The sequence below is a fragment of the Camelus bactrianus genome, chromosome X (genome assembly GCF_048773025.1).
Source record: "Camelus bactrianus isolate YW-2024 breed Bactrian camel chromosome X, ASM4877302v1, whole genome shotgun sequence".
Classification (NCBI taxonomy): Eukaryota; Metazoa; Chordata; class Mammalia; order Artiodactyla; family Camelidae; genus Camelus; species Camelus bactrianus.
This window is the reverse complement of record NC_133575.1, coordinates 6200637-6216066: the sequence shown is the minus strand read 5'-3', so window position 1 is coordinate 6216066 and position 15430 is coordinate 6200637. Positions and strand designations below refer to the sequence as shown.

Below are 15430 nucleotides of genomic sequence, written 5' to 3'. Positions count from 1 at the left end.
ATTCGGTCTCAGGGTGCAGCCCACAGCCCCCCAGACACCGTGAACCCCGCCTCTGCAGGCGTACACATTCCACATTTGCAGGAGGGCAAGACAGGACATGTGCACACCACACATTTTATCTTAAGAAAAGCTACGTGGAGAACAAGCCTCTCTCCATTTAGCTGTCATTTTGATGAAGCTGGGGGTTTTTCTCCACATCCCAAGAATTCAGAGTTACTTCCTGAGGTCAGACAGACACGACATGAAACACATTTTTCAAATATTTGGTTTATTAGATTTTCCTAATGAGTGTACGACATTTCTTAAACCCTGCTTGCTTACAGGTGATGGGACTGATAGTCCAAGGATTTAAGTGACCTGCCTTCTCCTGGTCACAGAGCCTGGCCACCTCCCCAGGTGCCCAGAGGAGATGGGGAACCGCCCACGCACACAGTCAGCGGGGGCAACAGTGAGGACGTCCAGCAGCTGTGATTGAACAAGCAAATGCAGTCTGTCCACGCAATGGACTCGTATTCAGCAAGAAAAAGGAAGGAAGTAGGACACATTGCTGCACGGATGAACCTTGAAAACGTTGTGCTGAGTGGATGAAGCCAGACACAAAAGGCCACAGAGAGGACCATTCCATTTCTATGAAATGTCCAGAATAGGCAAATCCAGAGAGACAGAAAGGAGATTCAGGGTTGCCTGGGACTGGGGTGGGAACAGAGTGATGACTGGATGGGCACAAAGGATCCTTTGGGGTGACGGACGTGTTCTGGAAAATTGGATTGTGGGGACGCCCAACCCTAACTTTACTAAGTCACTGGATTGCACACTTAACACGGGTGAACTTTACAGGATGGGAATGACAGACCTACATAAAGCCATAAAGGAAAGGAAAGGAAAGGAAAGGGAGGGGGAGGGAAGAGAGAGGAAGATAGGGAGGAAGACAAAACACGGAGGCAAGCAAGGGAGGAGAAAGGCTGGCAAAGGACAGTGCAGAGGGAAGACGGATGTCCAGACACACAGTTGAGAGACAGAGCCTGTCCTTGTGGTTTCTGGCTCCAACCTGCTGAGCACTGCTTAATGGTCAGGCAACACATCAGGCCCCACAGGTCCTGGAAACAGTGCTACAAGGGAGGGTTTTCCACCCGTTTTACAGATGAGGAAACCAAGACCAGTCATCACATATTTCAACTGTGCTCACCCACGAAGAAAAAAGAGGAGTGGGGTGAAGAAACTGGCCCCCAGCAGGAGACGGGCAGAAGTGGGGAGACAGAATTACAGATTCCCAGGAGTTATTTTCCACCAACACACCCATACATACATGTATACAACCCACCCCTTCTTCCTGGGGACTTCTGGTCCTTCAAGCAACCACAAAGTGTAAGTCAGATGTTTGAGTCAAATTTCCTGACTCCCAGTTTTGACAGGAAAGCATGTATTTACAGTCAATATCGGTATGCGTTGTTTGCATCAGCAAGCTGTGTCCAGGATTAACAGAATAAACCGTGCTCTCTGTAAGGATGAGAAGCTCCCTGCAAGACGGGGCGTGCTGTGTCAAATGACCTTGACTGGCCTCAGATAAGCCCACGCCTCCCCATGGAGCCTCCCAGTTCTTGGCGCTGCAAGTGCAGAAGTTTCAGAACAAATCCAGTGCAAAGCTCCAGTTCCCGTGAGCTGCACACCAGGGACCAGGCACAGACAGCGGGCTCACACCTCCCTCCCCACTGGGCCCTGCAGATGGGCTCTGCCGCGAAACCAGGGGCGGCAGCTCTGCGGCCCCCAGCAGCCCGATCCTGCATGTGCCCTCAGGTGGGGCCGCTTCTGCTTGGGTCTGATGTGATGGTAACCCCCCTACACTTGCCCATCCGCCCCAGGGCTCCCTTTCCTTCCCAGGTGATCCTCGCCCTAACTCCTTCCAAAGAGGCTCCAAGGCAGTTTAGGGAAACCGTCCACCTCACATGGGAGTTTGCAGGCTGATTCAGAAGGCAGGCAGGCAGGCAGGCAGGCAGGCAGGCAGGCAGGCAGGCAGGCAGGCAGGCAGGCACGGGAGGAAGTGTCCCGCCAGCACAGAGGCAAGGTTCCTTGGGGATGCCTTCACACGCAAAGTCTAGACTGCCGCCATCCCATTGTTTCTAGTTTCTTCTCTGTCGGCTTCTTCAGCATTCATCACCATTCCTCTCCATCCACCCATTCCCTTCCTTCCCTCACCTCCTCCCTTCTCCTCACCCCGTCCCTGGGGACAATCTTCTGTAATCCAGAGCCTTCGAGCAATGACTTGCCCACCTAACTGGACCTCCAGCCCTTGACCTCCCTCTGGACACCTCCAAGAGAGGGCGTTTCCAGCACCTCCTGCTTACCTTCAGTCACCCCGAGGAAGAGACAAAGGGATCTCACAGGCAGCACGGCCCGCCACACGTGATGCCAAGCGTGTAAGGACATCTAAGTCCAGGGCCCCCTGGGACAGCATGTGGCAGAGGGCACGGCCAAACCACAGGAGGAGGAACAGAGGGACCGGAGGGCCGGGCAGGGACAAGAACCCCGGCAGGCTGATGGCACGGGAAGAGAAGGCTCCTGAGAGACGGAATGTGCAGTCAGATAAGACATGAGGGTCAGCTGGCCAGGACAAGACAGGACAAAGCCACACGGGAGGCGGAGGAAGAGGTGCCAGGGAACAGAGGGGACGGTGGCCCTCTTTTACAACAAGAGCTAATTTTAGTAAGCAACACTCAAAACATGACACACGACTGAAAGGACAGGAACAAACTTTGTATCTCAGCTAGAAACAAATTCCTTACAGGAGGTTTTAAACAAATAGAAGAGTATTTTCAGTAGTGGCTCTTGTTTGATCCCAACAGCAACTCTCAACAACGTTTTGAAGATGGTCTGGAACGGGGCATGGTGTCCTCAGGGAATCTTCGGCCCACGTGCCCCCCCCCCACTCAGGAATGCCAAGGCCACAACGTTCAGAGACAGGGGTGGGAAGTACCCAGCGTCTGGGATGAGAGCCTGGATTTGCACACCCTGTTTACTGGCTCACAGCCTTGGACAAAGGTGTTCCCCCTCCACTTTCCTCGCTTGCCAACAAGAGTAACATTGCCCGGCTGGGAGCTGCTGTGGGGTCAAACACGTAGCTTACGTCCCACATGTGGAGAACTTGCTACATCATCAACAGTCACTGAGTGATATTATTTTCAAAGACATTGTGCAGGACAACCGGAGACCAGAAAGCAGCCGCCCAGCTATCCAGAGAAAAGGGCAAGTTTTGCGGCGGGGTGGTTGTGCAAAGTATTTTTTGAATCGAAATTCAATTCTCTAAGGAGTTATGTGATTTTTCTGCTCCACAACTAAAAAAAAAAAAAAAAATGGTATAAAAGACATGGAGGAAACTTGAACGCACATTACTAAATCAAAGAAGCCAATGGGAAAAGCTACCTTCTGTTATGATTCCAACTCTATGATATTCTGGCGGGGAGGGTATAGCTCAGGGGTAGAGAGCATGCACAAGGTCCCAGGTTCAATCCCCAGTCCCTCCATCAAAAAAATTTAAAATAAACTAATTACCGCCCCCAACTCTATGACATTCTGGAAAAAGCCACACTGTGGAGACAGTAAAAGGACCAATGGTTGGGCTAGAGGGGATGAAGAGATGGAGCAGAGAGGGTAGGATGTTGACAGTGGGGCAGGGTTGCACGTGTAGGGGCGGGGGCTATACTGGGCATTTCTGTAGCCTCCTCTCACTTTGATTGTACATTTAAAACTGCCCTAAAAAACAGTCTTAAAGACCACCCAGATAGCACCCCTATAATGTCACATCGTCAGCCCGAAGACTTATAACTGGAAAAAAAAATGCCATGTAATACAGAGACTCAAAGGAGGTAAGTCTGTATTTACTTTGAACAAATCTCTGAAATCCCGGGCTGGAATGTTTTTTTTTAAAAATCAGTATGCGCTGCCATTGCTTTTATGAGTCTTTAGAAGTAATTACGTAATTCTGTGTCATTGTTTTTATGAGTCTTTAGAAGTAATTACGTAATTCTGTGTCATTGTTTTTATGACTCTTTAGAAGTAATTTTGTGTCATCCGCATCAATTTTTTAAAAAGAAACAGCCCCAGGCAAGCCTCTTAGGCATCTTCCTGCCATGTGTGACCCTGGGGAGTGTCCTGTACCTCCCTGGACATCAGTGTTTTCCCCAACACACAAGGGTGTGTAACCAGAAGTCCCTTCTGGCCTCAAGACATCAATGGGGCCAGCAGATGACATGTGAAGAAAGGAAGGGACGGCGTCCAACTAAGTAATGACACCGACGACGCAGGGAAAGAGAATGGGTGTAAAAATAGCCGACAAAGTGACAAGGTCTGTACAAACAAAACCAAGGCAGAGAAAGGGGGCTGGGCAGGACAGCGAGCAGCAGTATCAGATGACTCTCCAAAGAGCTTATCAATTACCCTTGCTTGGTCTGCTCTCAGTTCCAACCCCAGCACCAGACCAGAGGTATCCAACCCGCTGTAAGAGAACCTGGGACGCACCCACAACCTACATCCATTTTAGCAAGCAGCCACGGACCACCCGCTGTGTGCACACCACTCTGAGAACATACCAGAGGGGAGGGACCCCCACACCCAGCGGCTAACTCCCATAGACTCCTGCTTGTCTGCCAGCACCCCTTCCTCTTAGGGAAACCATCTGAACCCCACAGGTTTCCCCTGCCCCGTTCCCAACGATGAGGGCACACCACTAAACCCACGCACGGGACCAGCCGCTGGGTCCAGGGCTGCGGTCCTCAGCTCAGTACTGACACGTCGGGATGGATTGCTGCCTGTGGTGGGAGCAGCCTGTGCATCACAGTGTGTTCAGCAGAAGCCCTGGCCTCTACCCACTGGGTGCCAGGGGCCACCTTCCCCCTCCTTAAGACAACCAAAAGGGCCTCCAGACATGTGGGGGGCAAAGTCACCCCTGGGTCCAGGCTGATGAGAAACTTTGTGAGGCCTGACAGGGAGGAGGGACTCCCTTTGAAAAGGCAGGCCTGTAGGGCACGAGCCCAGGGCCACCTGTGGCTACCTTTCCCATCCCGTGGGGACGGGGAAGTGAACCAGGAGGAGGGACACAACCAGACCCTAGGGGAGTGGAGAAGGAACGCATGGCCCTCTAGTATCAGCATGCCCCGCCTCCCATCATCCCTGACTCATCTTTGAGACTCTGCCAGCTGGGTGAGCCCAGGTAATCCCTTCTGCACTGAGGGTATTCATCTACGCTTTGGTCTCCTGCAACCGGAACAATTCTGGCTCTCTCAAGTCCTCTGTTCCAGTCATCAGACACAGGTATAAAAGTGCTTGTGGGTCTCCACTGTGAGTATTCCTCCGTGCTCAATGTCTTACTAACTGATACTTAAAGAGTTATGAGGTCCCTGAGAGCAAGGGGAGGCTAAAAATGTGGACAGAGATTCACAGCAGGGTTATAGCAAACATGGTTTGCAGATCAGACATCACGCCCAATAGTCTGAACTATTTCCTCAACCATGACCTCGAGAGGGGAATTTCAGAACCACCCAGGAAACTCAGAACGGAATCCTCACTCTTGGAGAGGAAAGACCAGTCACTCACTATTTTAACAGGAAAGCTGGAGAGAAAAGCAGGTGAGTTGCACAATCAAGTGCCCGGGGGGCAAGGAGAAAGGCTGGGAAGAGAACGCCCACTCCCCACGGAGGTCGCTCTGTTCCTGCTCTCCACCAGCGTGACCATGCGGGCACATGCAGACAGTGCTATAAGCCTGCGATTTTCAGACATGTCATTTCCTAGGAAGCACAGTCTAGGGACTGCCTGCAGAGTCCCTTTGCCAAGCGATGCCAGAAAACACTCTCTAAGAAGCTGGAGGGAAACACTCCCCGTGGTCCTGGTGACTGCGTCCTCCCATCTCTCCCCTCCTCTGCAAGTGCATGGTCACATCAAAACGGCTGCATCCAGCCACTTTCTGCTGCCGAAACCAGGACAAGTCAGTCCTCTCCCTCCCTCTGGCCCACCTACTAGCTGGGTTTCTCTGACCACCTAGACACAAACAAGAGACATCAAATATTTGCTGTCTCAACCTGGGCCAGGGGAACACCTGGTGACCCGCCCAGCTAGGCAGCACGAGGACGACACCCACTGGGGGCCGGTGACAGGGCCCCAGAGCACCGCGCACACATCACAGTCCACCAGCACTGGCGCCCGCCGGGCAACCCACCCAAGGCCCCGCCACACACTCACCCGCAACCTGCTCCACAGCCCGGATCCCGCTGGCTTTTCCAGCTTGTGGGGCGCTCCCAATCGTTCCAGCTGTGCCCACTCCCTACCCCATTCTGCCTATTTCTGAATAAAGGGCTTCCTAATGATGAGCCTGCCTACCTCACCAGCTCTCCTGATGACCTGCACATGCACCCCAGTAAGAGGGAGCCAGCAGAGTCCACGAGACGCATCAGAGAGGTACCCGAGCCTGTGCGCCCACCCCTGAACTTGATTTTTCCAACCAGATCACACTTACCAACAAAGTGCAAACAGTGGTCCCCTGCCTCTTCCAGGTCCAAATCCTCAGAACCCTCAGAAGCACCTGGACGTGCCGCCGGGAATCTGAAACAATCTGATTATTTTCTGAAGCCATTAAATCACGAGCCTCACGAACACTGGCTCGAAATGCTCTCCCAACCAACCTGGACACGTGGATCCCTGCGTGGGGTCTGAGTCCTGGACCTGCACGCGGCATAACCAACCTTGGTACCCACGCAGCTGGGATGTTGTAACAAGCACATTCAGGTGACCATGCCACAACAAACAGATGTACACTCTTTTCCCACCTGAATCATACTTTCTATCTGACTTAGGTGCTAACTTCAGAAAATAGCCTCATTTGTGACTCATCTTCAGCCAACAGCAATTTTTCAACCCTGAGGTTCTCTGTTCTACTTTTCATGTATAAAAAAAGTCTTGGGGGGCGGGTGTATAGCTCAGTGGCAGAGCGCATGCCTAGCATGATGCATGAGGTCCTGGGTTCAATCCCTAGTACCTCCACTAAATAATAAATAAATCTGATTACCTTCCCCCACCAAAAAAAAGTCATGTACTCAGGCTGGCTCCCAGTCTGTGAACCCTAGGACACTAGGTGGGACTGAAAGGGAAGAGAGAGTGTGCAGCCACCTGCTGTCTGGACTGACAGTGGTCCTGTTACTGCCTCTCCTGTCATGGTGACTGGGCCATAGTAACATGGCCAAAGCACAGCTCTGGGCATTGCCACCAGTGACCAGGTGTCGGCCTGGCCCAACACACCATCATACTTACTGCAAAGACATAGAAAAGCAGGGAATCTGACTGGTGTTGCTGGTAATACTACCATCAGAAACACGCTCAAACCAACCCATGCACTCCAAGTTTGGACAACTGCCCTCAGATTTTAAGCAACTGTCCAAGCTCAACCCAGGAGGAGCGGTCAGCGTCTGGCTTCCTCACTCAGACATAATTCTACGGCCTTTACGCCACACCTGCTGAGGTGTGCTTTTTGCCCGTTCAAATGGAAATAACCCCCGCTTTACCCTTTGTCTGTAGATTTATGTGTATGTATACACATGCACAGTTTTGTTTAAAAAGAAAAAAAAAAACAAACACTACAGTCGGGCATAAAAGAGAACAAAAAAGCCACCCCCGAGATCCAGATAAGTGTTTTTTCAAAGCTAACCATCTAACACCACCTCCCAGCCCCACACTCACCACTCACGTCTCATTTCACCCTCAGCTCTGGAAGGAGCTGTAGCAAAGGCGACTGACTCGGGATTCAGGGGTTTCCAACGCGCAGCCCCAAGTCCCGGAGCCTCAGGGCTCCTGGCCCTCTGCGCGCGCGGCTGCGCAGTCCACCCGCTCCACCTCCAACCTGACTTACCCTCCCCTCCGCCCCACCCCCGCCTCGACTGCCAACACCTGTAACGCGGAGAACACTGACTCCCTCAGCTGTAACGTGTTAAGAAATAATCAGCGCTTCCACAGAGCAGACGTGAGGAGTAAGTGAAAGGCTGCGAGCAGAGGTTCCCAAACGTGGGCCTGCAATGAGGATCCCCCGGAGGGGCCCTAAAACGCACCTCGCCGACCCCCACCCGAACCTCTGATGCAGCCGGCCCTGCTCGTGCATTTCTGACAAGGTCCCCCAGGAGGCGGACGCTGGCTCAGAGAGCCCGTCTGCCCAGAGAATGTCTTCTGTAAAGCACTTAGCCCGGCACCTGGCTGGTCTACACTAGGTAGCCAGCACGCCACAAACACAGCTCACCACCCCAACTCTCTCTTTTAAAATCCCTGGGCTCCAGCCTCAGCGTGGAGACTACCCCTCTCCCTCCCCGTGACCCCCTTGGCCAGGGGAGCGCAGCCAAAGCTGACCCCGCTTCCCCGCCCTGGCCAACATGTGCTACCTGGGGGGCAGAAAGCACACCTAGGTCACCCAGGGGAGCCTGTGGACGGATGGACTGAATTCTCCTCTTGAGTTTTGCAGAGAGCTCTTGCTCCCTGTCTGTAAACCTCCCAACACAGATAAAACCTTAAGTGTAAGGCCGTGGTTCTCCACGTGGTTGCACATTAAACTCTCCCGGCCAGCTTTACAATCACTGCCACCTGGGCCACCCCCGTGCTGCTGACTTAACTGCTCTGGGCTGTAGCCAGGGACCAGCAGCCTTCACGGCCCCTCCCCCTCCCACCAGGAGATCCCAACCTGCAGCTGGGGTCTCATTCCGCCGCCCCCAAGGAAATGTAAAGTCGAGCCCCTTTACCTGCTCAAAACGTACAGGACCATTTCCAGGAGTCAGTGTCACTTCGGTTTTAAATCTGAACAGAGGCCTTAAGGGTGGCCATCCTTTACCACTGTCCACCTTTCACATGCGTTTATGCCTTTGCACAAATTTCCTAAATCCTGCTCATAAAATGTACAGAGCGATTTTTTTGTTGTTGCACTGTTTTTAAATCATCAATAAGAGCTGAAAATAAAGTTATTCTTAGAAAAAGAGACCTAAAAAGATTAAAATGATAGCTATCAAAGAGAAGTTATCTGGAATAAACTTCAGATGTTACCATTACCTTATAGTGCTCATAAAGCTATTCTCTCTGGGCCACCCAAACCCAGTTAAACTAGGTTATCCACAAAAAGCTCGGCCTGGATGACTGGAGACCTGCTTGCAAAACCCAACGTGCAAAAAGAAAGTGAAGACAGGAAGACCTTGACAAAGGTCACTGAGGAGCTAAACTGTGTCTGGTGCCAGGCAGTGAGGGGGTACTGCTGATCCTAGGGGAACCCCGGTCCCTGCTGCCAGGCCCTGGAGTTGCTGCTGGGGAAGCAGTGCTACAGGGGCTGGTGCAGCTGCTGGAGCCCACAGGTCAAGGTGGAATCCCCCCGGAGAGCTCTGAACATGTCCACGGGCCTGGCAGACCTGCAGCCTGAGCCCACCTCCCCTTTTCCAAGGTCTGCAGGTGACTCACAGGCACAGACCGGAGATGGGGGGGCACCCCCCGAGACGGACACAGCTCCCCACTTGTTCTCCCTGCAACACACATGCTCCCTGCTTACGGTACTGAGAACGCAGCTTGGGCACGCAGTGTCGAATAAAAACTGTTACAGAACACCCATCTCCCCAGGACTGTGCAGATTGTCCTTAACACCCAAGTTCCTGAAGAATGAGCTAGGCAGGCTGCATTTTTATCAGTGTGGTTATAAACACAGGAAGAGGAGAAACCACCAGCGTGAATTTCCCTAAAACACCAGCTCATTAATTTTCTCATCCGCAGCTGGATTACGGGAACAGAACACAAGAGCCTCGCCATCTGGTGAAAACCCAAAACCTGTAAAAGCGAAAATTAAAATTTCAAGATAAACCACAAGGTCCTACTGTATCGCACAGGGAACTATATTCAATACCTTGTAATAGCCTATAATGAAAAAGAATCTGAAAAGGAATATATATATGTATAACTGAATCACTATACTACACACCAGAAATTAACACAACATTGTAAACCCACTCTACTTCAATTGAAAGAAGAAAGAATAAAATTTCATGCTCTCACAGGGCTATTCGGACAAATACCGTTTTCCTGAAGCAAGGACTAATTACACAATGTGGTCTCTACTAAGGACAGTCATGGCGTAATCACCTCGGTGAATGAAGCAGACTTAAAATACATTCCTCGAAATTCCTTTCCTTCTGTTCAAGGGCAGTCTGCTTTTCTCTTTAATATTGAGCCAGAAAGAAATTTTTTAAAGCTTGAATTTTCTAGACTGAGCCCTTTAAAGCTGTTCCAAGCACCTGTTACTCTATAACCTCTGCATTTTGATATTTAGGGCTTATTCTTCCAAAGCTCACAGTGTCAGAAAAAGGACCTTTCACTTTGGAGGAATCTTTCCTGCTTTTACTCCATCACATCTGAAAAGGAGCTCCTTCATTAAAAGAAGTGAAAATGCCTCATTCCTTTCCAGGAGCTATCCTGAGCACCCCACGCAGCTAAGAAGCTGGCAGTCCCTGTGAGTGGGGACCCACCAGGGACTTGTGGCCATGTTTGGCTTGGAGCATGTCTCCCTGCACATCCCAGGGCCTGAGCCCTAATGCGGCGTCCTAATGGGGGAAAACAGCCACATTAACTGGCCCAGCCTGGCTAAGACCCTGCACAGTTCAAAAGGGCAGGATTCCTGAGTGCTGGGATCACAGAAGCACAGCGGGGCTATAGATCCGCCGCCCGCCCGCATTCCAGTCCCCATCAGTGTTCCCTGGACACAGAGGCTCTGAAACCGGGAACTAAGGAGTTCCTGCAGCTACTTTGGTCCAAATGCATTATTCCTGGGGAGGAGGGAGAATCAATGAAGACTTCGAGGTTCATGGAGCTGAACTTGCATGTTCCCTTCTCTTATCTAGAAATCAGTGATTTTTTCTTAAACAGTTATACTAGAAAGATTTGAGGGAAAACCCAGAATCTAGTAACCTCGTTCACCTAAAACCTCAATGGTGTTTCCTCACTTAAATCTGGACCATAATTTCATGATTGCTACCAAAAACAAAACAAAGCAGAAAACCAAAAGTGACTTTGTACAGATCCTCCTTCTTTCTGAGAATAGTGACTAATCCTCGATTACATTTTCATGGCACACTGTGCAATTTTAGATGAAGGCATAACTAAAAAAAGTATAACCTGGTGACAATTCAAATACAATCTATGATTAAGAATAACAAGAAAGGAGGGAGGGTATATAGCTCAGTGGTAGAGTGCCTGCTTAGCATGCAGGAGGTCCTGGGTTCTAATCCCCAGTACCTCCGTTAAAAAAATAAGTAAATCAATAAATTTAAAAATAAATAAAAATAAAGTAAGTAAACCTATAAAAAAAGGATCTGAAAATATATATGTATATATGGATATGTATAACTGAATTCCTTTGCTGAACACATGAAACTAACATTGTGAATTGAGTACATTTCAATAAAAAATAAGAATTTAAAAAAATTTTTAAATAAAAATTAAAAAGAATAGTGAGGAAAGGTAAAAAGTAAAAAAAAAAAAAAAAAACAAGAAATAAAAGAACGAAACACAGAAAAGATTTATTAGATTATATAACCATAGATTTTTATCCTAGAGTGCAATTAATTTGGCAGTAGTCACATAACCAGAATGGTTGTCAGTCTGCAAAATGAGGCCATCCATCTGATGAGTTACAGATTTGTGGGGATTAGTACTGTTTCTTCTGGGCTAATTCACAAAGGAAGACTGGCCCTGAATGCTCCTTCTGGAACTGGATCCCCCAAGAGCAGGCTGCTCTGCCCACGGTTGTTTGATATTTACTGTCCCTCCCAGTTGGACAGGACTTTTAAATTATTTTTTTCCCATTATGCACAGAGGTCATTTCTACATGGGGTCTGTAACCCCTCAAACAGGGAACACACTTCCAGGTGGAGACACTCTCCGTAACTCTGTTAGTGACAGGGACAACTGATCCTTCAGCTTTCCTGTCACTTCCAGAGCTCCTGACATTCAGTCTTCACCAGGAAGCGCTGGCTGCAGGTTATTTCAAGGAAAGGAAAATGCCTCTAATCTTCCCTTCCAGGAAAGCCCAGCCGATACCTGTCCTTTGTTCTGTCTGTTTTATCCTTATTTTGACTGCTGTTCTGTTAAAAGGAGAAAAGTTAAGTCAAAGTAACTCAAATGACTCAACTAGACAACTACTCGTTAATAATTCTCAGTCTCAGGGAACTTTTCCCACCTGATTCCTTCCCTTTAGAAGCAGCTAGGACCAAGCGTGGTAACACAGAAACAACTCCAGCCAAGTGTTGTTAGGAGCCGGCAGGAAGGGACCAAGGCCCGTGGGGAGGCGCTCCAGCAAACCTGTTTCCCGTGGCCCTGGGCGAGCCAGTTGAGACAGCACCTGCCCATCACACCTGGGCAAAGAAGCAGGGCCGGGTCTGCCCTGCACACACCTGCTCCCTTCCCAGAGCTTTCTGGAGGTGCCACCTGCACATAGGAGCTGGGACTCCCATCCCTGCCCAGCCCTGGGCCTCCATCGGGCAGGATAGGGAGAGGCGACTGGCACCTGCAGCCACAGCTTATTCAGGGCCACCTCCAGCATCCTCCATCCAAGCGCCAGGTGGCCCTGCTGTGACTCAGGGTACCACTCAGACCCCTTGCTTTTCTTTGTCAGCACCAGGAGCCTGATTCCTCCCCCACACCCCTGCACCCATTTGCCTTCTGCTGCAGAGAGACCCCTGCCACCACCTCCTGCTTTAAAACCTTCCCTGGCTCCCAGGGCCCACCTCACCTCCTGCAGCCTCCTCCCCTTCCTCTGACCTGCAGGAACAGCACCGGGGAGCCCTCTCCCCAGCCCAGGAGGTCCTCCAGCTGTCAGGGCTGATTCTCCCTGAGGAAGGAGCACTGACTGTCTCCCCAGGCTGTCTGCCTGTGGGTCCGACCCCCACCAGCAGAGGAATCCCGTGATGTGCACGGTGGGAGCCAAAAGAATCTGCCCAGAGGACCAGGTCTGCAAGGGGCCTTCCAGTCAGCCTCCTCTCGGGGGGTCTCGGCAACTCAAGAATAGGGCTGACCAGTTTGATCCATTTCTTTATGTTAAATAACAGCTTTATTGAGCTATAACTCACATTCCACAAAATTCACCCCTTTAAAGTGTAAAGTCACTGGTGTTCAGTATACTCAGCTGTGTGAGTACACGAATTCTCTAATTCCAGCACATTCTCCGCCCACCCGCAGCCCCCTCCCAAACCTGCCCCTGACAACCGCCAGCCAGCTCTGTCTCCGCGCACCTGCCTGTGCTGCACATCTGATATCAATGGAATCACGAAGGATGCTCTTGACCTGTTCTCGTTTCCAATCCTGAACACACGCATTAGGAAATGTGGTGTGTAATAGCTATATTAGAGGGGCTTAATTTCAATTCCAGGAACTCCCAGCTGCAGGATACACATGAGGTGTTAGGAGAAAGAAATCCACCTTCTGGGACCAGGGACTCCAGGCACATTTCATAATAGAGTAATGCTGAGCCACCTCACCCCAATCTTCCACACTCACCGTCTTCTCACTAACCTCTCCACTCAAGTCCTTGAGAAGTTCCCTGACACCTTCCTCATTCCCTCTACTGGTCCAGAGACGCACTGCTTTAGAAACTGGTTCTTATTCCACGGGCATAAGATCATCTTGAGACCATGGTTAAAATTCAGAATCCTGGGCACCAGGAACCCAGACTCAGTGGGTCTGCACTTGCTAATTCTGATGCAAACGGCAGACAGGCCACACCTCTCCAGAGCAGCAGTTCTCAAACTGGAGCCAGCATCAAACCACCTGGGCAGCTCCCAGCGGACCCCTAGTTTGGAGTTTAGAGGGTCTGGAGTGGGGCCAAGACTGTGCATGTAACAAGTCCCTGGGTGATACTGATGCTGCCTGTCTGGGACCCCACTGTGAAAAGCTTGCTGGGGTGGCCACCCTCTGCCTCTCCACCTTGTCTATGACTGTTTTCAGGCCACAGCAGCAGGGAGGAGTTGTTCAGTCCACAAAGCCAAAAACACTCTGCCTTCTGCAGGAAAAGTCTGCTGACCTCTAGTTTAGAGAGGATCGTCCAAATATTAGAAATATCATGAGTATGTTTATTGCCAAGTTGAGACTTCTGGTACTTCACATGGATTTCAGAGAAAGGGGGGCATGCAATTTTATAAAATCCTGAGGATTTTTACACTTTAAAAATTTATCTTAAGACAGATTTTAAGTGGGAGGAGGATATAGCTCAAGTGGTAGAGTGCATGCTTAGCAAGCACAAGGTCCTGGGTTCAATCCCCAGTACCTCCTCAGAAAAAAAATAAGTAAATCTAATCACCTACCCCCAGCAACAAAAAAAATTTTTTTTTTAAGATTTTAAGTCACACAGAGAAATGGGCTCTAATGCACTTCTGCACTCAAAGGCCCCGACTGGAGCCCTAACTGACCTGATCACCAACAAATGGATAAACAAAATGCACTCCATCCCTGTAATGGAGTATTACTCTGCCATTAAAAGGAATGAAGCTCTGACACAACATTGTAAACTGACTATACTTAAATAAAAATATATTTTTTAAAAATTATCAAGACAAAAAAAAAAAAAAAAAGGAATGAAGTACTGACAGGCTACAATGTGGATGAGCCTCGAAAACATTACACTGAGTGAAAATAGCCAGATGTACGGGGTCACACTGTGTGATTCCATTTGATGAAATGGCCAAAAGAGGCAAGCCCACGGAGACAGGAAGGAGATTCGTGCTGGCCTGGGGCTGGAGCGGTGGGGATGGGGAGTGACTGCTCACAAGCACATTCCTATTTGGGGTGACAAAAATGTTCATTTAGATCATATTACATAGACTGTGGGCTGCACAGCGCAGCGAGTGTAGTAAAAACCACCCAACTGTATACTTTTAAAGGGTGCACTTTGTGGTATGTGACTTATATTTCAGTTTTTTTAATTTTCAAAACTTAAGATAAAAAAAATTCAGGCAGGCCTACCCTGCACCCTCTCCAGCCACCCCAGGACAGGGAAGGGGCTTCCTCAAACACTGTACAATACACCTTTCATCTGAGAGGGTGCACACTTGGAAGAAATGCACGAAGACCCAGACAACAGAATGCACTCGGGCCCACGAGGACCACCAGGAAGTCAGACTGTGGCCACTATGTGGATCCGCAGGAAGACCCCACTCCCCCACACCTCCGCCAGGGCACCAGCCTGGGGTCACGTGCTCAGCTGGGCCTGCCCCCCAGGCTGGTCATGGGTCAGGCCCTCTGCCTCCCTGACACTCACCGGGCCAGCCCATCCTCAACCTGCCTGCGACACTGAAGTCTGGTTCCAAAGGGACTTGGGAAGCATTAGTGGGAGGGCAGGGGACTGAGAGTCAGGGCAGCCCTCTGGGGATTCGGGCAGGGCTTCCTT

The 15430-nt window shown here is 50.3% G+C and overlaps 1 protein-coding gene across 15 annotated transcripts in view; it reads right to left on the bottom strand.

Annotated features, from left to right (window-relative positions):
* Positions 1–15430, bottom strand: part of SHROOM2 (shroom family member 2) — a 547407-nt gene that overhangs the window by 520672 nt on the left and 11305 nt on the right. For 7 of the 15 annotated variants that reach the window (XR_012504810.1, XR_012504811.1, XR_012504809.1 and 4 more), the window contains exon 1: positions 6503–7263. The exons of 2 other annotated variants lie outside the window; for them this stretch is intronic. Coding sequence is in view for 2 of the 13 variants with exons in the window: in XM_074359683.1 (XP_074215784.1) it covers positions 6503–6721 (219 nt within the window). In the remaining 11 variants the exon portion in view is untranslated. Of the gene's footprint in view, positions 1–6502; positions 7265–7719; positions 7846–15430 lie in introns of those variants that run through there. 6 more of the 15 variants (XR_012504815.1, XR_012504817.1, XR_012504820.1 and 3 more) reach the window with 5 other exon arrangements.